This window comes from Phascolarctos cinereus, unplaced genomic scaffold (genome assembly GCF_003287225.1).
Source record: "Phascolarctos cinereus isolate Bilbo 61053 unplaced genomic scaffold, phaCin_HiC Scaffold_2;HRSCAF=192, whole genome shotgun sequence".
Taxonomy (NCBI): Eukaryota; Metazoa; Chordata; class Mammalia; order Diprotodontia; family Phascolarctidae; genus Phascolarctos; species Phascolarctos cinereus.
In genome coordinates this window covers 48,969,693-48,994,006 of record NW_027555625.1, presented here as the reverse complement: position 1 = coordinate 48,994,006, position 24,314 = coordinate 48,969,693, and the positions used below count along the sequence as shown (strand labels likewise).

General features: G+C 42.8%; 1 protein-coding gene across 3 annotated transcripts in view; it reads left to right on the top strand.

The window, feature by feature from the left end:
* Positions 1-1,111: 1,111 nt before the first annotated feature.
* The window catches only part of SNTB2 (syntrophin beta 2), a 115,456-nt gene continuing 92,253 nt past the window's right edge, over positions 1,112-24,314 (top strand). For all 3 annotated transcript variants that reach the window (XR_002325065.2, XR_013484513.1, XM_020989089.2), the window contains exon 1: positions 1,112-1,763. Coding sequence is in view for 1 of the 3 variants with exons in the window: in XM_020989089.2 (XP_020844748.1) it covers positions 1,169-1,763 (595 nt within the window). In the remaining 2 variants the exon portion in view is untranslated. The remainder of the gene's footprint in view (positions 1,764-24,314) is intronic.

Genomic DNA, 24,314 nt, shown 5'->3' with positions numbered 1-24,314 from the left:
CCCTTGGGACCTGTGGGAAATGTGTGAACCTCACCTCTGGGGCTGGAGGCCACTCTCACTATCTTGCTGCTGACAGCTGTTCTACTTGTGTCTTCTATAGACCAAACCCTTTGAGCTGTTTGAGCTCAGAAAGAAGCTGCAGGACCTGGGGCCCATGCAACTCAATTTCATAGGCTAATAAAGAGATTACCAGAGGGAATTTTAATTTTGCCCAGTTGCATTTATTGAGACATCTGGCATAAATGGATCAGATTCTTTGGTTGAGGGCTAAGGAGATAGCTAGAGCCCAAAGCATTTCTCCTCTTTCCATATAGCAGGGCCCTGAATTTGGAGTCAGCTAAGCTGCCTTCAGCACATTAAGTGGTATCCTAGGGCCAATCACAATCGCTGGGGCTTGGTTTCCTTCTCTGTTAACCCAGGGGTTAAACTAAAGTCCTTTCCAGCTCTGACATTATCAATTCTCAGGACCCTCTGAAGTCCAGACATTCTGTGTTCAAGAGGGTTGGCTCAGCTCTGACATTCCCTGTTCTATGGCCCCTCCCAGCCCTAACATTTCATGTTCTATGCTCCCAGGTCTGACAGTCCATGTTCTAAGTTTTCTTCCAACTCTGACTCTGTGTTCTAAGCTCCTTCCCAGCCCTAACATTCAATGTTCTATGGTCCTCCCAGCTCTAATAATCCATGTTCTAAGTTCTGTCCCAACTCTGACTCTTGTGTTCTAAGCTTCTTCCCAGCCCTAACATTCCATGTTCTATGGTCCTCCCAGCTCTAACAGTCGGTGTTCTAAGTTCTGTCCCAATTCTGACTCTGCGTTCTAAGCTCCTTCCCAGGTCTGACAGTCCACGTTCTAAGCTCTGTCCTGACCCTGACATTCTGTGTTCTAAGCTCCCAGCTCTGACACTTTGTTCTAAGCTGCCCCAGCCCCAACTTTCTCCGCTCGAAGAGCCCTCCCAGCTGTGACCTTGCGCTTGGAGATCCCCCGTAACTTAAGCTCTCTGGCCCGGCCAGAGCCAGCTGTCTCTCCCCCCCCCTTCCCGGAAGCGGCCCCGCCCCCGCGGTAAAAAGAGGAGTGGGCGGGGCAGCTCATGAATAATGGATTCTCGGGGCTGGGGGCGGGGCCTCGCCCCCGCAGGCGGGAAGGGGGAAGCGCCGGGACTCCCGGTTGGGAATGAGCCTGGCCTCGGCGGCGGCGGCGGCGGCGGCGGCGGCAGCGGCGGAACCCGAGCCGGCCATGGCGGTGTGGACGAGGGCCACCAAAGCGGGGCTGGTGGAGCTGCTGCTGCGGGAGCGCTGGGTGCGGGTGGTGGCCGAGCTGAGCGGCGAGAGCCTGAGCCTGACCGGGGACGCGGCGGCCGAGACGGACCCTCCGCTGGGGCCGGTGCTGGCCGCCTTCAACGGCCTCCCCAACGGCGGCGGGGGCAGCGGCAGCGGCGGGGACTCGTTGCCCGGCAGCCCGAGCCGCGGCCTGGGCCCGCCCAGCCCGCCCGGGGCCGCGGCCGCGGCCGGGGGCTCCCCGCCCGTGCGGCGCGTGCGGGTGGTGAAGCAGGAGGCGGGCGGCCTGGGCATCAGCATCAAGGGCGGCCGCGAGAACCGGATGCCGATCCTCATCTCTAAGATCTTCCCTGGGCTGGCGGCCGACCAGAGTCGGGCGCTGCGGCTGGGCGACGCCATCCTGTCGGTGAACGGCACCGACCTGCGCCAGGCCACCCATGACCAGGCCGTGCAGGCGCTGAAGCGAGCCGGCAAGGAGGTGCTGCTGGAGGGTGAGTGGGGACCTTGGGGAGGCGAGTACGGGCTTTGGCCACGGATGGGACAAGACTTGCTGCTGGAGGGAGAGTGGAGACCGGGGTGGGAGGCGAGCACGGGCTTTGGCCACTGATGGGACAAGACTTGGGGAGCCGGTAGGCAGGGACGTGCTGCTGGAGAGTGAGTGGGGACTTGGGGGAGGCGAGCGCAGGCTTTGACTAGGGACTAGGGGGAGGGGGACGCGCTCAAGCAAGCTGGCCTGGAAGGTGCTGCTAGAGGGTGAGTGAGAAGTGGGGGAGGTGACCGCTGGCTTTGGCGAAGGACGGAACAGGACGGAGTAAGGCGTGCTGAAGCGAGCGGACTAGGAGGTGCTGCTGGAGAGTGAGTTGAAACCGGGGGGGGGGAGGCGAGCACAGGCTTTGCAAGAGAAGGATGGGACTGAGACAAGCCGCGCTGGCAAGGCGACCAGGAGATCCTGGTGGAGAGTGAGTGGGGATTGGGGAAGTGTTGAGGTTAGCAATGGGCTTTGGCGAGGGACTGGAGGAGCCGACCCCGGAGCAGCACTTGTCTTCGACCCTCTCTGCCTACAGTGACCATGACTTTGTTTTCCTTGTCTCCCCTGGAACTCAAAACTCAGGCAGTATCCTTCTCTACCTAGTAAAGTAGGTTTCTGGTCACCAGCTTGGCATTTTGGGAAACTCCAATGACTCTTGCTGGAAAAGTTCAGCGACAGTCGAAATGGTTTATAGCCGTGAAAGGTTTAATTCAGATTTATTTGGGGCAAGACGGGAACTTCTAAATGTTTCCGTGGGATACTTTTTCATTTTTTGTTAAGCCTTGGCAGTCTCCCTGCATGACACCTATTGGATTTAACTGGAGAAGTACCAGACTGCCGCCGCCGCCTTCTTTTCTTACTCCTCACTTCCCTAGATGGGTTTTTAAAAAACGCATGCCTGCTGTGGATTTGGGCATACCACCAAAATGCTGATTAATTTATGGGAATTTAACCCATCATTGACTTTCAACAATAACCCAACAAGATCTTAGCTCTTCATTGAAGGTAGAAGGCTGAAAAGGCAAGTTTGTTTAGTTAATGAGCCTTAGTTTACAATGAAGGCACGCCGAGTTTGAAGTTTGAGTTATTGCCAGGATAAGAGTTTTGCCCCTTTTGTTTAGTTTACAAAAGTCTGGTGCCAATCTCAGGCTTGCTTTTTAAAAGACTTTTAAAGCTAGAAACTTCAAATACAAAAACGAAATACAGTGGTAGACTGGAAAGTTCAAAAGTATACTTTCTTAACTGTACTTATTACTTAGAAGAGGGAGCTTTTACTAGTGGATGGGGAGTTGGCCCCCTAAACCTGGAAAACCTGGGTTCAAATCTAACCTCTGACACAGATGCAATGTGACTTAAATTCTCAGTGCTCTAGGAACTCTTTAAAGACAGTAAATTGCAAAGAAGGTGCTGATCTGCCCTAGTAGAGGAAGTTAGTCACTGGAAGTTTTTTGAAACAGTGAAACCACATATATGTCTAATCCTTATCCTTATTCATTGTTTACATACATTAATTGTTGTTAATTTATATTTGATGACAGTGTCATGTAAATACAGTGGCGGATGTAACCAAATGAGCATAGTAGACTCTGCAGAAAACTTGTGAAAGTTATGCTTAACAAGTTCAAAATGAGTCAGCAGTGCAACATAGCATGTAGTTTACTATATCAAGAGAAGTATAGTGTCCAGAAAATGGGAGTCTGACTATCTGCTCTGTTCTGCTCAGATATCATTTGGAGTATTGTGATCAGTTTTGGGTACCACATTTTAGGAAAGAGCAACCAGAGAAATGCTGTCAATAAGGTCAGGGGCCTTGAGAGCTTACCTTCAGAGGATCTTTTGAAAGTAAAAAAAAAAGATGGTGGGATATCTTTGTAAGTATTTGAAGGTCTCTCATATGGAAGAAGAATTAGACTTATTCCATTTGTCCTCAGAAAGTAGAACAAGAAGTGGGTAGAACATAAAGAGAGACAGATTTAGGCTCAATGTAAAGGAAAACTTCCTAATAATTCTAATGGTCCAAAGTGGACTTAGAATATAGATTTCCTTTCACTAGTGGTCTTGAAGTGGAGGGTATCCTGATTCAGTTATGGATTAGATTAAATGACCTTCTGATACTGAGATTGTTTTTTGTACAGCATTAGGGTAATAACGTTTTATCTGGAATTTAGAAGTAGCATTTGAAGAAAATAGAAGGCCTGTGTTGGAGTAAGGAAGACCTGGGTTCAAACTAGTTGTATGACCTAGAACAAGTTGTTTAACTTCTCTTCAGTCCAAGATTTGTTGCAGATAAACTGTGGATTTGCATAGGTGGAGAGAATTCCCATACCTGGACCTCCCCCACACTAGATGAAATCGCAGGACTAGACTGAAAAAAAAAAATCTGGCATGCTTCGAAAACAAAAAGTGGAATGATTTGTTAAGTAGGGATCTCTAAGGGGTCTGGAAAGATTTTTAATAGTTTTGTGAACTTGGATGGGAAAAATACATCTTTATTCTAACATAATTAATTTTCTCCACAATCTTATTTTTTTTATTTTATGCATTTAAAAAATTCTCTGAAGGAATCCATAGATTGCCAGACTGCCAAAGGAATCCTTGACACAAAAAAGTTTAAGAACCCCTACTTCCAGGGAAAGAGGGGGGGGAAATGTGTAGAAGTGATTTTAATGGTGATTTTAATGAAGCAAATCACCTTATTTAGAAATTTTTGAGTTAATCTTTTTATTAATTGATTCAACAAGCATTTATCAAGCACCTACTGAATGTACACTGTACTGGATACTGGAAATTCAGAGGGAAAAAAAGTTTCTACCCTCTGTCTATTTAAAGACATAATTTTGGGGGGTGTGGCACTAACAACTGGGAGTGGGGATCAAGGAAAGCCTCATGTAGGGGTTGGCACTTGAGTTGAGCTTATTTTTATTTCACTTACTGATTTCATTCAGTCATTCAGCATTTCTTGAGTGCCAGCTTTGTACTTGGTACAAGCACAGCATTGTACTATGGCCAGTGAAAAAGAAGGAAAGTATTTGCTTATAATCTAGTTGGTATTTTATGTATTTGTATCCTTTTTCTCCAAGGACAAAAAAAAATGCAGGATTATTTTGTGCCAATTGTAGATATAGGTACTGAAGGAAAAACAACCTGCAGAATGATCATAGGAGTTTGAGGATAATCATTCAAGGAAGGCTGCTTGGGAGAGATGAATCTTGAGCCAGATCTCAAAGAGGTGATACATAAATAAGACAGAGGTGAGTCAGGAGAGCATTCTAGACAGGAGAATTGTAGGAACAAAAAGAGAAAGGAGGAAGAGACCAGCCAACCAACTAAACGTTAGAGATAACTCTGGCAAAAGTATTTTCGCTTGTTCCCAAATTTGATTGTGCTTTTTTGGAAAAGGGTACTATGGTGTAAGTAAATCACATGATATTCATTTCTTATGAAATCATGTGTTCTCATCTTTGGGCTCTCTTAGGGGTGGGGAACCTGAGGCTAGCATGTGGCCCTCTAGATCCTCAAGTGCAGCCCTTTGAATCCAAGTTTGATTCAGTTAGGATTCAGTCAAAGGAACGAACCTGAGGCTGTAGAGGGCCAGGAGTGGCCTTGAAGCTGCAGGATCCTCACCCCAGTGAATCTTTTTCTTCTGATAAATAAATAAATAAATGAGAGAGAGAGAGAGAGAGAGAGAGAGAGAGAGAGAGAGAGAGAGAGAGAGAGAGAGAGGGAGGGAGAGAGAGAGAGAGAGAGAGAGAGAGAGAGAGAGAGAGAGAGAGAGAGAGAGGAGAGGGAGGGAGGGAGGGAGGGAGGGAGGGAGGGAGGGAGGGAGGGAGGAGAGAGAGAGAGAGAGAGAGAGAGAGGAGGGAGAGTGTGTGTGTGTGTGTGTGTGTGTGTGTGTGTGTGTGTGTGTGTGTACTGGTGGAATTAGATAACTGTCTTTACTTCAGTGTTAATAAACAGAGTAAAATAATTTTTTTTGGTGGCTCAGGCAAGGTTTTTATTTCCTATTGAATTCATGTAAGTATGCCACCATAACTGCTATAGACACCAAGCATTTTAAATACCTACCGTGTAAGACGCTGTACTATGTGTTAGGACTACAGAGTCAACGAAAGAGTTCCTGATCTCAAGGAGCTCACCTCTTGAAAGAAATAACATTTGTAGGTAGATACAGTAATTTTGTGTAGTGAAAGCAGTAACAGCTGGGGAAAGGCTTCGTTCAGGGTCTAGCACTTGAGCTGAGCCTTGAAGAAAGCTAGAGATTTTGTGAGGTAGAAGTGACGAAGGAGTCCGTTACAGGTAAGGGAACAGCCTTTCAAAGGCCAAGAGATGTGAGATGGCATGTCCAGAGAGGGAATAGCCAGCAAGTCAGTGTGGCTGAACTATAGAGAATTTGAAGGAGAATAATGTGTCAGTAATCAGTCAGTCAATACATAGTTATTAAATATCTACTGTATACTGGGCACTGACTATGGGAAGCGCTGGCGATACAAACACCAAAAAGAAAGGTAGTTCCTGCCCTCTAGGGGCTTACAATCAAATGGTGGAAGACGACACACTGAGAAGCTGAGGTACCTGGTTCCCCAGGGATGATCAGGAAGTCCAAAGGAGTGCAGCCAGGTGGGAAATGGAGAAATGACTGGCTTGGGAACCCTCCATAATCCTTCTAAAGGAGGGAAACCTCCTTTAAAACCCTCCAATCGGAGGAGACTCGGGAATTGCGGCTCAACATATAGAATCTGCCATTATTCATGTATAACTTGTGTGGTATTCAGCAGTTGCTATTGCAGGCTGTCAAAATCTCCAAACTATTCGAGGTAGTTTGCAGTCAATATCATCAGTAATGCTGGTAATAAAAGTAACTAACATATAGCACTTGAAAGTTTGCAGAGAACATATGTAACTTATGTTAAATTGCTTATTCTCTTAGGAGTGAGAGGAGGGAATAAGGGAGAAAATTTGGAACTCAAAATTTTCTTAAAAATTAATGTTTACAATTGTCTTTATATGCAATTTGAAAAAATAAATTACTGTTTAAAAGAAAAAATTTTGCTAAGACTTTATATTATTTGATCTCACTGCAGCTGTATAAGGTAGGTAAAAATTGAGTTTCAGAGAAATTAAGTAATTTGTCTCTGGTTTTAGGGATGAGATTTGAACCCAAGACTTCTTGATTCCACATCCAACAGACCAAATTGGAAGCTAGGGCCCACCAACGGGGTCATGGCCTGACTCCCAAGGGTGTGTTATCAAGTCCCACCCTCTCCTTATTGCCATTTGTGGGGCTGGTTTCCAAGGTAACAACCCACCCATGTTCTCCAACACTCCCTCACTCTTTCCCCCTTCCATTTGCTATGCACGTCCCCAACCTCCCATCTTTCTACCGTGGGCATCAGCCTCTCGGGGTAGTAAAAACATTTCTGGGTGCCCACAGCAGTAGTGGTAGCTGCAGGTGTCACTGGGGAAATTCCCTGCTTGCCCCCCTATACCCACCCTTGTTCTACCAGATGACAGCATGGTCATTAGCAAGTGCCCCTCAGAGGACACACTCTGATCTCTTTCATTTTGGGTGATTAGGCCAGGATGAGCAGGCATGGAAGAGCTGTGTTCTGCACACCAGCACTACCCAAACACACTCCATTTCTGAGCTTTGAAAGCACTTGCTAAGCCGCTCTTCACCCACATTGTCATCCTTGGCGCCATCTTTGGTACAAGCCTTGGTATCCTCTTTAAATCCTAACTCTCCCTCCATCCACATGAGCCAAGTCTTGTCATTTTCTTTTTCTTTTCTTTTTTTTTTTGTGCAAGGCAGTTGGGGTTAAGTGACTTGCCCAGGGTCACACAGCTAGTAAGTGTCAAGTCTCTCTTCTGAGACTGGATTTGAACTCAGGTCCTCCTGACTTTAGGGCTGGTGCTCTATCCATTGCATCACCTAGCTGCCCCTTGTCATTTTCACCTCCACATCTCTCACACCCTTCCTCTTTTTACTCCCACAGCTGCTGTCCTAGTTCAGACCTTCATCACCTCTCACCTGAAGTATTCCCAGGTAGCCTCCTGAGTTTTCTCCTTGCCTCACTTCCATTCCTTCTCCAGTCCACCAAGCTACCAAAGTGATTTTCTTAAAACACTTTTGACCAAGTCACTCACCTATTAAACTGTCTGTTGACTGCAGCATCAAATATTATTTCATCTTTATTTCATTCTTTAAAAATTTATATTTTTGCATAAGTTTTATAATATACACAAGTATTAGTATTATAGTATGGTAAGTAGTATAATATGGCAGTATAATATAGTACATTTATGAAATGTATAAACAAGTAAATATTCACATTGGACAGATATGCTTGAAAATTTCTCAGAATGAGGTATACAATCAAGAAAGCTTGAGAGCACTGAACTTGGTCACACTGCCATGGAACAAGGGTCACACAAAATGGCTTAGCTCAAACTGTGTGACAAATGTGTTCCTACAAAGTAGGCTTTTTAGCTCTGCAATAATAAGTATCCATTTACTACCATTTAGCTATGTATCATATGAAACTTTTTGTAATTTAAGCTCTCTGGCTTTGTAAACAAAAACATCAGTAAAATGAGACAAGACTTTTATGATTTTAGATGTGGGGAATGAATATGTTAGATACTTGGAAACTTTGAATGGAAGCCCAAAGGTGTTCAACTTGAGAATAGCTGTCTCATCCCAGTAAGAAAAAGGAGTTTTTTCCATGGCCCTGAAATATTCAAATTGTATTCTTCATCCTTTTGTTTTTGTTTTAAATTTTTTTTTATTATTCAGAACCTGACAGACATGAATATTTCCATATTTGAAGAAGAACAGAAAAAGAGGATTGTGGATAAAATTATGAATCTCTACAATTGCCTGAGAGTTAGTTTCTAAGCTGCCCTGCTGGCTTGTGCACGTCCCCTTTGAATTCCCTGATGGTCTCTTTTGTACATTTCCAAAAAAAAAAAAGCTTTAATGACACTTTTCTTTCATTTGTCATCACTAGTTGCCTTCTTCTCTCAGCTTCCCTGCCCCCCAATTTTTTTTAACCTCCCTTGTTACAAAGTGTAGTGGAGCAAAGCTATGTCTGCAAACAGATGTCTCATTCTGCACCTTCGGTCCATCACTTCTCTGTCTCATCATTCCCCTGGAGCTGTGCTGGACCATTGCATTAATAATAATTCTTCAGTCCTAACAAGTTGTTTTCCCTTACAGCCCTTGTGCTCATTGTTTAAATTGTTCTGGTTCTCTTTGCTTTACTCTATATCGAGTTACTCAATGTGACAATATTCCGTTATATTCACAGACCATAATTTGTTCAACCATTCCCTAATTTGTGGGCACTGGAGCTGCTATGGATATTTTTGTACATTTCGGTCTTTTCTCTCTTGTCTTTTTGGGGGTATATGCCTAGTAGTGGTATCACTGTGTCAAACATACATCAAATTTTTCAAAGTTTGAAAAATATTGCCCCCAATGACAACACACCAATGAATCTGCTAGGGTAGTTACATAATTTCAAACACTATCCCTACCATCACCACTCATTCCTCTGTCCCACTCCAATGGAAAATTTATAGTATCTGTTTTCCTGTAGTTAAAATCAGGGAACTGTAAACCAAAGTGTATTCCTTGATGTTAGCCATTTGTGAGAAAGGGAGAGAATTAACCAAGACACTGTTTTTTGTGTTTTATCTAATATTTAGTGTTTAGGGCAGCTAGGTGGTGCAGTTGATAGAGCGTTGGGCTTGGAGTCAGGAAGATCTGAGTTCAAATTTAACCTCAAACACACACTAGCTATGAGACCTTGGGCAAGTCACTTCACCCTGCCTACCTCAGTTTCCTCATCTGTAAAATGAGCTGGAGAAGGAAATGACAAACCACTCCAGTGTCTTTGCCAAGAAAACCCCAAATGGGGTCACACAGTCACATGTGACTGACCAAACAATATGACGTTTGTTGAATGAATATTAGAACTAGGGCTAGAGTCATAGAATAATGCACTTTACATTCCAGAATGAGAACTTTTGGTTGAAAAATGAAATGGCTTTTACAAGGTCACAGAGCAAGCTGCTGATAAAATTGAGCTCAAATTTCCTATTGAGTCACCTCCCCAAATCACTGACCTATATTGCCTTCAGTAGAATTAATAGCAGTTTTATACCAGCATACACCCACCTTAACATTATTCATGAGACTGTAGGTTTAGAGCTGAGGGCTTCTTGGGGATCTTCCTAGGCCAACCCTTTCATTTTACACATGAAGCAGCTGAGGCCCAGAGAGCTAGTAGCCTGGTTGGGATTCAGATCTCTGACACCAAAATGATCCTTTGAAAATATGGTATTTGTAAAAAACCAAACAAATGAAAATCAGAGGGGCCTTTAGTTGTTTGAGTTACAAATAGATGATTGGCTAATTAACATTACATCAGGGTTTTACCAACAGTGTAACATATTAACAATATTAATATCACAAAAACGTTACCAATCAGGGCAGCACAATGCAGGGGATGACTAATAGGCCTATTTAATCCAAAATAGGTAATTAAGGTTTTGCACATGAAGTGATTTTTCCAGCATCACCTCAAAGTAATGATGTTTTTGGCCATAGAGGAATGCTTAACTAGACTGTTTTATATCTGTGTTTACTTGTACAGTGTGCTTTGACCCTCCCTGATCGTTATTTGGTTTACTGTTAAGATGAGTGAATGTTGTCCAGTCTTCTCTGACTCTCTGTGATCCCATTTTGGGGTTTTCTTGATGGGAGATAGTGGAGTGGTCCTTCTCCAGCTTATTTTACAGATGAGGAAACTGAGGCAAACAGGGTCAAGTGACTTGTCCTGAGTGGAAGATGAGTTCCTGATTCCAGGCCCAGCGTTCTATCCACTGCTCCACCTGGCTGCCCCATGCCTGAAACTGTTAAGATAGGTCTACTGTTAAGGCAGTTTCGACTGACTTAACTAGATCAGCCCCATAAGGTTTTCTGATCTACTGCCTGGATACCCTGTAATTCTCAAATAAAAAGCACTGAAACTAAACATCCAACAGATGGTTACAGAACAACATCAAATAGACATTCACATCTATAATTCACATTCCTATCAATACAAAAGGAAAGCCATTTCAGGCGCTTCTGGAGGAGGGTTGTAAGCAAAAGTTGTTTAAAAATTAGTTTATGTTTACAGTCCTCAGTATCAATGATAATGTTCCCAGGAGGGAATATAAATTCACACTCACTGGGAAGTTCAAGGCTTCACATGCTAAGTACTGAGATGAGGAAAGAGACAAATCAAGGAGGTTTAACTCCTTACTAAGTACCTTCTACCTGCTGGGCACTGGAGCCTGGGCATGGCTGAACGATCACCACCCCAAGCCAGTGATAACTATTAACCACTAATGAATCAATATCACAGCAACTTTATGAGGTGAAAAGAACACCCAACTCCCATCTTCCCCATTTTCCTGCAGACAGAACAACTGTCTCACTTCAGACACCAATTTTTGGGAAAACCACAGGCTTTAGTTGCAGAAGAGCTCTTAGGAGATCATCTACATCAATACCTTCAATTTACAGACAAGGAAACTGAGGCCCAGAGAGAATGAAGGGTTTGCCCAAGAGACCAGAGGTGAGATTCAAATCTAGGCCTTTTACCTCTGCATCCTTTGCTCCTCCCCCCTCACCAAAGGCAGGCGCAGCAGGGTGGCCCAGGGAATAGAGACCTACTAGCTACTAGACCCTGAGAAAGACCCTCAACCTGTGCTTGCTTCAGTTTCCCCATCTGTAAAATGGGGATAATAAAAGCACCTACCACACAGGGTGGTTATGAGGATTAAATGGAATAATATTTGCAAATCTTGAAGTGCTATATAAATACTGGCTATTACTATTAGAAAAGCTTGATTTTTAAAAAAGTTATAAAAACACCCTTGTTAATCTATTTTAGGGTTACAATTTCTTCAGAAAAATTACATAAATGCAAAATGCTAATAATATTGTTATTAAATTTTAGAATTGGACTTTTGTAAAGCGTTTAATTAAATGACATAACCTTGTTACATAATTCTAAATTAAAACTTTTTTTGATTTATGAACTCATCCTAGATGAAGTGGGAAAAATGTGGTTTAGCAGGCCAAATCATCTTCAATTTTATAGTCTAGTAACTTCAGCAATATTTGCCCACAACCAAACAGAAACAAAACAGCACTACAATACAGGTTCCACTCATCCTCAGGGGCTCTATTGGTATACATGAATAAACACTAGTTTAAAAATGATTGTTTTGGTGTCGAGTGGAGTTATGATCAAGATAGTTGGGGTTTTTTTTGTCTTTTGCAACTAAAGCCTGTGGTTTTCCCAAAAATTGTTGTTGAGACAGTTGTTCTGTCTGTAGGAAAATGGGGAAGATGGGAGTTAGGTGTTCTTTTCACCTCATAAAGTTGCTGAGATATTGATTCATTAATGGTTAATAGTTATTGGCTTGGGGTGGTGATTGTTTAGCTATGCCCAGGCTCCAGTGCCTAGCAGGTAGAAGACATTTAGTAAGGAGTTAAACTTCCTTAATTGATTAATTGAATAGGTGGCTTTTCTTTTTTCAGTTAAGTGGGTGAGGTCCTCATTTAAGGATGTGGAAAGCCAGGCCCAAGGTCAAGTCAGGGTGAAGTACTTGTGATTTCCTGGGTGTGGGAGGTCCCATGTGGGAAGATCCTTTATATGAGCAGGTAGGTATCAGACAGCTGGCTGACCTGCAGATAGGTTTAAGGGAATTGCTCAGTGTTGTGGTAAGTGTCAAAAGTAGGAACCTGAACCCAGATCTGCCTCTCTCCTCACTATAAACCAAGGTCATGGTAGTGCTTGGACTAAAACACAGATCTCTTAGATGTTTATTGAGTATTATGTGTTCTTACTTTGCTAGGCATTGTGGGGGATGCAAAAAAAATCCAATTGAAGAAAAAAACCACATTAAATCTTTAATTGTGTGGTACTGGCTACATCTGGAAGTAACAGGGATGTGGCCTGTAGCCATCAGACCAGGCTTTGTGGAGAAGACAAGATTGATTTTAGGTCTTTTCTTGCTTTGTTTTCTTTTTGAGGCATTTGGGATTAAGTGACTTGCCCAGGGTCACACAGCTAGTAAGTATCAAGTGTTTGGTATGAGGTGAGATTTGAACTCAGATCCTCCTGGCTTCGGGGCCGGTGCAGTATCCACTGCGCCACCTAGTTGCCCTGATTTTAGGTCTTAAAAGATGGGCAAGCACCAGCCCCAGAGTCAGGAGGACCTGAGTTCCAATCCGGCCTCAGACACATAATACTTAACTAGCTGTGTGACTCTGGGCAAGTCACTTAACCCCAATTGCCTCACCAGAAAAAAAAAAAAAGATGGGCAGGATTTCAGTAAGGGAAGGGGATTCCAGGCAAGGTTGAACAACAGAAGTGGGAGTGAGTGTGACATGGAGCCAAGTAGCCTGAGTGAAGGGCAGGAGGTGTCAATGTTAGACTGACACACTATAAAACAGAACCGGATTTCAAAGGGCCTTCAACACCAGGAAAGGAACTTTGAACTTGATGCTTTATTAGGAGGAAGCTGTTGAAGTTTTTGATCAAGCAGTGACAGGATGTGAAGAATATTTTGGGAAAAAACGGTTCTGGTACTGTGCCTGTTAATAAGGCAGCGTCTTGGGTCCTGGGGACACAGACAACCAGCAGCAACGACAATTGATAGCATTTATATAGCCCGTACTGTGTACCAGGAACTGGGCTAAGGGCTTTACAGATTTGATCCTCACAGCTCTGGAAGGTAGGTAGTATTATCACCATCCTGGTTTCACAGTTGAGGAAACAGAGGCACAGAGAAGTTAAGCAGCTTGGCCAGGATCAGATAGCTAGTGTCTAAGGCTAGATTTGAACTCGGATCTTCAGGACCCCAAGCCCAAAACTGAATCCACTGTGCCGCCTAGCTGCCTTATAAAAAAGTCTCTGCCCAATAGTACCTCATCTTTATATGGTGCTTTTAAACAGATTTGCAAAAGTGCTGTGAAGGCATGAGTTAATGAGGGCCTGGACTGGGGAAAGGTTAGCTCTGAAATGACTTTAAGGTTTTTAACCTGGGCCTTAAGATTCCCCTTGATAAAAATGGAGAAGAAAACCTATGTGCATTTCAGTTTCATCATAATGTACATACTGTGAGACAGATTCCCAGGCTACGTGTAACTCTGTCTATCTGATAGTGACAATGATTGAAAAGGCAGGCTGGTAATCGCCACGTATAGGATGGTCAAATCCTTGGTTACCGTATCTTTGACTCCAAACTGTAGTTTTTTAATTTATGGGAGGAGAGCTTCTGGAAAATGTCTTTGACTTCTCCCAGGAGAGAACATGGATGAATCACATATAGCTAAAGATGCAGGATATTGTATCTACGGAAACATACCAAATTGATTTCAGTTGTGTGCCCAGATATTTCGTCAGTTTCACGATGCCTATCTCTGGTCAACTTTTCCCTGAGTGGCCTCTGAGGAAATGCCTTGGGATGTGCTAACTGGACTTGTAACGCCTTCATGAAATTTGCCCTCTGGTTAAAAATGCCATTTAGGTAAATAATTCTGTATATGAAAAGTACTGGTGATTGACACTTGAAGAGAAGACAATTACATTAGTCAGGAATGCAAGAGTGATATCGAGCTTCCTTGAACATTATCTTAGGCTTGGTAACGCAGGGGTAGAAAGCCTGGGACCTCGTGACCACAAGTGGCCCCCTAGGTCCTCAAGTGTAGCCCTCTGACTGAATCCAAACTTCACAGAACAAGTCCCCTTAATAAAAATAAACATGTGGCCTCAAGGCCTCTCAGGTTCCCCACCCCTGGTTTAATGTATCAAACTTGTTCAGAGCTATATTTCCACATGAGCCTGAGGCAGTTTTACAACTATATTACTAAGATATTTCAGAACATGACATTCTTAAGTTAAGGAATATGTATTACACTAATTTTTTTTGTTATTTTATTTGGGGCATTTCTGTTTACACCTTTTTTTCTTTCAACTCTCTTCTAGATTTTGTAAGTTATGCACAGCAAGTTCTGTTAAGTGAAAAGTCTTTGCTTACTACTTCTCCCTTCCAAGCTTTATACAAAGTGAACACCTACGAGTGGGAAAATATTTGAAAATAGGTGTTTTTTGTGTAACACATAGCTAATAATAGTATTTATTAGGCCAGTTTGTTTGGAACATAAGAGTATGCGAAAGAGGGAGGTGTACAAAAAGCCTGGAACGGTGGGTTGGAGCCGGATTGTGAAGGGCAAAACTAGACAAGACAGATAGGAGTTTATTGGCAAGGTCATGGAAGCTTCTGGAGCAGGAGAGTGATAGGGTTGGTCATATGTGTGCTTTAGGAGTATCAGTTTGTCATCGGTGTGGAAGATGACTTGAAAAAGGGTGATTAGATGAAGGGAAACCACTTGGGAAGCCGTTGGTAGTGGTCCAGGTGAGAGCTAATGAGGGTCTTAAGCGAGATGATGTCTGTATGAATGAAGAGAAGGGAATGAATGAGAGACGGATAGATTGGGGAAGCAGAACTGACAAAACTTGACCATTGAGCAGGGTTGAGGGAGGGTGAGGAGCTGAGCCTGGCTCTGAGGTTACCCATGTGGCTAAGTGGGAAAGGGTGGGGCCCTCAACAGAATGAGGCAAGTTAGAGAGAGAGAGAGCAGGAGGAGGGCTTCGGGAAGAAGGAGAATTTGCTCATCTTGCACATGTTGGGTTTGAGGTCCCTCTGAATGTGCGCTTAGAGATGTTCAGTAGGCATTTGGGGGGTAGGGGCCTGGAGTTCTAGATGGAGGCTGGGGTTGGATAGGACAGATTTGGTCCACAACGAGAACACCAGCAAGAATGTAGACAGATGAGAAGAAGGCCCAAGACAAAGCGCTGAGGTACATACACCCAGGAATAGTCTTTGGGACTAGGGTGGTGTTCAGCAAAGGAGATGGAAAAAGGAGAGAGTATCTGAGAAGAGGTGTAGGGTGGGGTGGGGACTGGGCTTCAGATACCTCAGAGTCAAATGCATGAGGGCCGAAAAAGCTCAGAAGATTTGTGTTTCCATCTGTAGCTCCACTTGGATTCAACTCCAGGGAGCAAGATGCTTTGGACCCTGGTGTCCACTCACCACCCCCTCCCTTCCAGCTTCCTTTTGTGTGTTGTCTTCCTCCATTAGACTGTAAGCTCTTTGAGGGCAAATACAGTCTATTTTTTCTTATTTGTATCCACAGCATTCAGCACAGTGCCAGACACGTAGTAGGTGCTTAGTAAATGTTTATCACATTGAAAAGCTAAGAAATTACTGGTAAATTTAGAGAGAGCAGTTTCATTTTATAAGGAGAAGAAATCAAGTGGAGGCAATTTTTGTAGACGGCTTTTTTTCCCAGGAGTTTTGAAAGGGAGGGAAGATAGGATGGCAGCTGGAGAGGAAGGTAGGGTCAGATGAAGGTTTTTTAAGGGTGAGGAAAGATCTGGGCATGCTTTCAATCATCGAGGAAAGAGCTGACAGGTAGGGAGAGATTGAAACTAGGTAGGTAATAAGGTTCAGATAGTCAGCTTCATATGTTTAATACTGGCTGCTAAATGCTGGGGTAGATATTGGAGAGGACACAACAAAAGAATCACAGAACTTCAGACTTGGATAGGAGTGACTGTTCAGTCTAGCCGAGGTCTGACCAAAAGAGTTTCCTCTCTAACACAGCCAGCAAGTGGTTCTCCAACCAGTACCTGAAGACCTTCAAGTGAGGGGGGCGCCCTTCCTGGTCTCTGAGGTGCCCCATTACACTTGAGAATAGCTTTCGTGAGAATGTTTTCTCCTTCAGCTCTTAACATGGTGCCTGGCAACTTGGCACCTCTTAATAAAAGCTTTTGACTTGGCTAAATCAAGCTGGAGTTGGCCTCTTTGTAACTTCCTACCTATTGTTCCTACGTCTGCCCTCTAGGAAAGAAACAGGAAACATAGTCCCTATAGACCATATCCTTACTCAAGTAGCCTAATTTAACAGCTCATTAAACAGGGACACAAAGGAAAAGCCATAGAACATCTTCAAAGATACTTATAAATGAGTGTAAATTTTTTTGTTGTTCGGGTATTTTAGTCATTTAGTCTTCACTTGGCAGAGATACTGGAGTGGTATGCCATTTCCTTCTCCAGCTCATTTTACAGATGAGGAAACTGAGGTAAGCAGGTTGAGTGAGTTGCCCAGGGTCACACAGCTAGTAAGTATATGAGGCTGCATTTGAACTCAGGTCATCCTGACTCCAGGCCTGGCACTCTGTCCACTGATGTGCTACCTTGCTGAGTAAATTCTTTTACATTGTTGTAATACATTATATATTGAAAATATATTCTGAATTAAAGTCCTGCTTTGATGCTCACTTAATCAACCAGCATTGTTAGTGGCCTGCTAGGTGGTAGGTACCGGGCTAGGTGCTGGAGACAAACTGGAAATATTCCTGCCTGCCATCAATCAACAAGCTCCTCTTAATTCCTTTGCTTTGTGCTGGGTACTGTGCTAAGTGCTGAAGAAAAGAAGAGCCATAAACAGTTGTCGTCCTTGTCAAAGGGCTTACGTGATAACACCGTGTGTGCATGCATGTGTCGGTAAAACATGGCATTCTTAGTTTTCTCTGAGAGAAGAATCATCTCCCTGTGCTCATCTCAAGTCAGACTTCTGTGTTCAGCTCCAGACTGCATGGACCGAGGATGTTGATCAGCTGGAGAGTGTCCAGAGGAGGGCACCCAGGAGGTAGAAGGGCCCTTGGAGGATTGGCCAGGTGATCTGGGTCATTTAGCATGTCTGATCAGTGCCATCTCCATCCTGGGCATCTAGCTAGGGGATGAGCATACAGAGATAGGAATGAAACCATCCTTCCCTTCAAGGAGATCACATTCCACTAAAGGGAAATAGCCTGTACACAAATAGATAAAGCTGGAATAAATGCCAAGTATTTCAGGGGGCTCTGGGGGTGAAGGAAGGGTTGCTCTAGCTACCCTCAGGAGGTCATCTGTGGAGGGAGATTTCTGAGTTCTAAGAGGCAGATGGGGTACGGGGCGAGAAGCAGAAGAGAAGTAAGAGGAGAGAGATGGGAGGAACTAAGGGCATTGGGTTTGGAAAAGAGATTCAGAAGTAGCCAGTCAGTTTTTGAAAGACTGTCTTGGGGATTTGGATTAAACTTGTTCTTCTTCCTCCCAGAGGTCAGGACTAGGCACGCTAGGCAATAGAGCTTACCCTTAGGGCTGGCAGACAGTGGAATGGGCTGCTCTTCAAAAATAGCTTTGATTCAATGATAAGGAGAAAGTTTATATGATGCTTTATTTTTTTATTTTTTTTAGTTTTGGTAAGGCAATCGGGGTTAAGTGACTTGCCTAGGGTCACACAACTAGTAAGTGTCAAGTGTCTGAGGTCGGATTTGAACTCAAGTCCTCCTGGCTCCAAGGCCTGAGCTTTATCCCCTGTGCCATCTAGATGCCCCCAGATGCTTTATTCTTTAAATAAAAATATTACTTATACTCTAGAAATCATCTTGAATAAGGACTACTACACTACCATCTTACAGTATCCTTTGAATTGGCTTTTAGGATGCATGATGATATGAATGTTCATTTATATGTATGATGCGGTGGACTTTTCATGTGACAGCTGGAGTATTTATTAGATTAGTGGTTAATTTGTCAGACAGTGTGTACATAAAATTCATAGCTTTCAATGACAGTAGGAAGATTTCTCTGATAAGTCAGCAGTCAGCTAGTTTCCTATCAGAACTAAATGTAGGACTTTCTAGCTAAAACACTGCTTTCCCATGAAAGGTTTTATTAATGATAATGATATAATAACTTCAGCCATCTGGCCTAAGAACTCTATTAATTTCATCCATTGCTTGCTAGCTACTTTTTATTGCAAAATCAATCATTTTTTGAAATACATTTTATTGATGCATTTTGAGTTTATAGCCTAGTTATTCGCATCCCACCTCCTCAGGATTGTACCCTTCCTCTAGACAAAGAAAAGCAGTTGAGTAAAAACACGTCTGACCCTGGGCCTTAGTAATTCCCTGCTTCTCTGCCTCAGGGAGGAGAGGAATATTTCCTTATGATCTTCTCTGGTGCCTTCATTGGTTTTTCCATTACTCAGACCTCAATTTCCTTTTAGTGATTTCCAAATTGACATTGATATAGGTCAGGGGTGGTGAATTTTCGGCCTTGAGGTCACATGTGGCCCTCTAGGTACTCCATTGCGGATTCAGTCAAAGAGAGCCACGTGTAGCCTGGAACTCTCAGGTTCTCTACCCCTATTGTAGGTCATCATGAATATTGTTTTGGTTCTACTCATTTTGTTCTGCTTTAGTACATATAAATCTTCCTATCTTTCTCTGAATTCTTCATATTTTTCCTTTTGTACTATACGATTGTACCTCATTACATTCATATTTCATAGCTTTTTTACCTATTCTTCAATAAAAGGGCACATACTTTATTTCCATTTCTTTGCTACCGCAAAAAATGTGATATAAGAATATTTTGGCCTATATTGGATCTTTGTTTCTATCTTGAACTTTGTTGGAGTATACATTCGGAAGTAGATTTGCTGAGTCAAAGGACTGCCCAGTTTAGTCACATGCAGAACTAGCAGCTGAAATCCAGAATGATAGGACCACTTTACAACTCCATCAGCAGTAAATGCATCTGCTCTTTCTTCCCATAATCTCTCCCAACATTGACTCTTGACAGCTTTTTTTTTTAACCATTGCCAGTTTGCATGGACTGTGTTCCTAGCCTTTGCCCATTGATCGATAGGGGAATGGACTTTTTTAAAAATGCTTTTGAACATAGAATGGTGCTCAAAAGTGAGAGATTAATTTTTCTATAGTCAAATTTTATTTTATTTCACATCCACATTCTCTCCATCCCACACTCCCTCTACCCCAATTGAGAAAGAAAGAAAAACAAGATGCCAAGAAAAACAAGCATGTATAGTCAAGCAAAGCAAATTCCCACATAGGTCATGTCCAAAAAAAATAGTAATAATCTCAGTTTGTACTCTTTTTTCCCCCCTCAATTTGTACTGTTGAGTCCATCACCTATGTCAGAAGATGGGTACTATGTTTCATTATGATTCCTCTGGAATTGTAGTTGATCAGAGTTCCTAAGTCTTTCAAAGTTGTGTATCTTTACAATGTTGTTGCTATATTAATTGTTCTGGTTCTGCTTAATTTAGTCTGCTTCAGTTCATAAAAGACTTTGTAGGTTTCTTTTGACGTGATCCCCTTCATTTTTATAGTATAATAGTATTCTATTCACACACATATATACATGCATGCCTGCACACACAAACACACATGTATACACACACACACCCCCATAACTTAGCCAGCCATTCCCCAGTATATGGGCATCCCTTCAGCTGCCAATTCTTTTCCACCACAAAAAGAGCTGCTATAAATATTTTTGTACATATGGGTCCTTTTTCTTTGATCTCTTTGGGAATATAGATATAGTAGGAGCAGCTTTTTTGGGCGTGCTACCATATTGCTTTACAGAAGGATAGACTAATTCACGGTCCTACCAACAGTGCATTAATGGACTTGTTTTCCCACAACACTGCTGGCACTGCCTGAAGTCTCTTCTGACTCCAGTCCATCCTTTCAACCACCGCAGTGATTTTCCTGAAGCATAGGTTTGACTATGTCACCCCATCCCCACTCCCACCCCCTACTCAATAAACTGTCAAGCGACTCCCTAACACCTTATTTCTAAACAGGAACAAATGCAAAGATCTTCTGTTTGGTGTTCAAAGCCCCCTCCTATATTTTCAGTCTTCTTACACACTACTCCCCAGTGAGTACTCTCCAGTCCAGTGACATTGGCTCCTGGCTGTTCGACAAAAAAACACTCACTTTATCAGTTTTCAGTGGGTGTCCCTCATGCCTTTGCTCCCTCCCCCCATATGTTTCATGACTTCTCTGGCTTTCTTTAAGTCTCAGCTAATAATAATAGCTAACATTTATATAGTGTTTACTATGTGCCAGGCACTGTGCTGAGTGCTCTACAACTATTATCTCATTTGATCCTCACAACAACCCTGGGAGGTAGGTGCTATTATTATCCCCATTTTACAGATGAGGAGAATGAGGCAAATAAAGGTTAAGTGACTTGCCCAGGGCCCACTGCTAGTAAGTGTCTGAGGTAGGATTTGAACTCAGGTCTTCTTGACTTCAGGGCCAATGCTTTATCTCCTGAGCCCCTAGCTGCCTAAATGAAAATTCTGTTTTCTACAGGAAGCCTTTCCCAGCCCTGGTTGTCCTGTATCTAACTTATTTGTACATATTTGTTTACTTTTCTCCCCCACTGGATTTTAAACTCCTTGAGGGCAAGGATTATATTACTTCTTTGTGTATTCCTAGCTCTTTAGCACTATGTCTGGCATGTTGTAGGTGCTTAATAAATGTTTATTGATTGGCTGAATCTGATGGGTTTGAATGGGAAGCTCAAAGTTACTTTAATTTGCAGTTCTCTAATAGTAATTTAGAGCTTTTTTCTTTTTCTTTTTTTTTTTTGCATGGCTAGTGATAGCTTGGAATTCTTCCTCTGCCAACTTCTTGTTTATATAGTAATAATAACTAACTTTTATTTGGAGCTTGCTTTGTGTTAGTAGACGTTGTGCTAAGTGCTTTGCAGTTATTGCCTCATTTGATTCTCAGGACAGTCCTGTGAGGTAAGTGATCTTATTATTGACATTTTACAGATGAAGAAACTGGGACAGACAGAGCTGAAGTGACTTGTCCAGGATTACACAGCTGGCATTATATCCTTGGACCATTGATCAGTCAGAGAATGGTTCTTATTCTTATAAATTTGAGTGTGTTCCCCATATGTTTTAGAAATGAGACTTTTGTCAGAGAAACTAGTTTTGCTGTAAAGATTTTCTCTTATTTACCGGTTTCTCTTCTAACTTTAGCAGCATTGCTGTTGTTTGTGCAAAAACAGTTTAATTTTATGTAATCAGAATTGTCCCTTTTACCTCCCATAGTTCTTTCCATTTCTAATCATGATCTCTTCCCCCAACCATGTAGATTTGACAGGTAATTTCTTTCTTGCTTCATTAACTTGTTAATGAGGTGTAAGTTATGTAACTATTCAGAGCTTATCTTGTTATATGGTGTGAGATAGTGGTTTATATCTAGTTTCTGCCGGATTACTTTCCAGTTTTCCCAACAGTTTTTGTAGAATAGAGAGTTCTTGCTACAATGGTTGGGATCTTTGGTTTTATTAAACACTGGAATATTGGACTTGTTTGCTATAAGAGATTAATTTTTTAAAATTTCAGTGACACAGATTAGCTATGAATAACAGAAAGAAGGTAAGCTAGGAGCATGTGAGTGAAGGCATGGGTAGGAAATCCTTTAATATTGCTTAGCCAAATGTTTATTTCATCCATTTAGACAAATTAATTCTTTAATAAAAGGAGTATATTTGGGAGTTTTTTGAGGGGAGGGACAATTGCCAATTTCTTGGCTTCCTGGGCTTAAATATGGTGAGCGAAGCTGAAAGGAATGTTAATCTGCTTTGCTTATTGCTTACTGCTTTTCTTCAGCTAAAAGTTTAAAAAAGGGGGAAAAAATACACGTTTTCAATATTTTGGAGATGGAAACATCTGAATGATTGCTGCAGATTTCTCATTTGTAGGTTGACAGCCTCTTAGACCCAGACTGTAGAGTTGGCCCTCCTAGATAAGGAAACAAAATTCTGGGAGGTCTGGGGCTTTGGTTCAAGTTCCATGGTGATGGCTTTAGGGCAGCAGAAGAGTTAGGAGCCAGGAGGGAAACAGGGTCCTAGAGAGGTGTTAAGACCTTGTAAGTCAGAGCAGAAAGGTCGATAGGCCAAGTTGTTTGAAAATACCAGATTGGTGAGCAAATTGCCTATTGAGGTGGAAGAGTACTCTCCAAAATGAGGGCCCAATTAAAGGCTTCCTATGTGTCAGGCGTGGTGCTGAGGGTCGGGGATATAAAATAAGGCCCAAATAATCCTCAGCAAATTCCCCATTGTTAAATGGGGGAGGCAACATATAAGTAACCAGGTCCATTTGAGATCTCGGTAGAGTCGAAGGGAGGTAATCTGAGAGAGGAAGGCAGTGGTAGCTGGGGGAAGGGAAAAAGTCGTGAAGAGATAACTGATATACCATCTGACACAAAGGTCTTGCACGTGGATTTCTCTAATAGACACCTTACTTTTCTTTCACCTTAAGTTTCACTCTTTGCTGTCATGAGCATATCTGTGGCATTGAGCTGTATCTCCCATCCCCAGCCTGTCGAATTAATTTATTTATTGCTGTTTCAAGTAGAATTTAACCAAAATAGATTTGTTTGTTAGAGAGTTAGTAGCCCAGGGGTCCCCAGTTTGAACTTGGACCCTGAACAAGGGCTGTAGCTAGTCTCTGGTCACAGCTTATAGTCATTACAGGATCACAGGATTTTAGAACTGCAATTAATTAATAAATGAATGAGTATTTCTTAAGCACTTATTGTATACTAAGCCCTGGGCTAAACCCTGGGAGTACACATACAGAATCAGACAGCCTGGTCTTATAGGAGCTCAGGTTCTTTTTTTGGGGTGGGATGGGGGTGGGGAGGTAATGGGGTTAAGTGACTTGCCCAGGATTGCACAGCTGGAAGGTGTCTGAGGTCAGATTTGAACTCAGCTCCTTCTAACTCCAGGGCTGGTGATTTATCCATTTCAACACTTAGCTGCCCCTTAGGAGCTATCCATGGAGCCACCTAGCTGCTCTATATTAATTGACACTGTTTACTTTTTTAAAAAATTAATTAATGACTGAATTTTAGGTTAATTAGAAAGCTGACACAGGATCTTGGGGAAGAATCTGGAAAGAAATGGGCAGAGGGGAGGTAGCAAAAGGAACTGACTAAGACTACTGAAAATAATGACTGCACATATTTGTTCATAAACATGATCTGTGTGCAGTGAGTGTGACAACAAACATGTATTACTGTCAGTTTCTATATGGGTAAGGAATTATATTTGTTCTATACTGTGTCATGTAGAGACCATTAATATCTACTTTGTTTCTCACTGCAACAATCAGAAGGGTGGGATATTGGCAGAGAAATAAGACCCCAGAGGAGACCCTCAGGACCCTGAACCCCAAAGCCCAGGATGGACACTGCCCCCAGACCACTGGCCCTGCTTCTTAGGCTAGCCCCTGCAGCTATGATCCTAGGAAGCAAGCCCTGTCTTTGGAGATGTGACCAGGGAACCACTTCTGTGGGTGCTGGAGACCCTACTTCCCCAACAATCACTGCTATTGACAACCAAGAAAAGAAAGTGGTCACCACCAAAATCCTTGGCACTGTCAACTGGCTCGAAATCAGAAATAGATGTGGTTTTATCAGTGGAAGTGATACTAAAGGAAGACACATTACCATCTGCTTTGCCACTGCAAAGTCAAGTCAGCACAGATTTGTGAAGC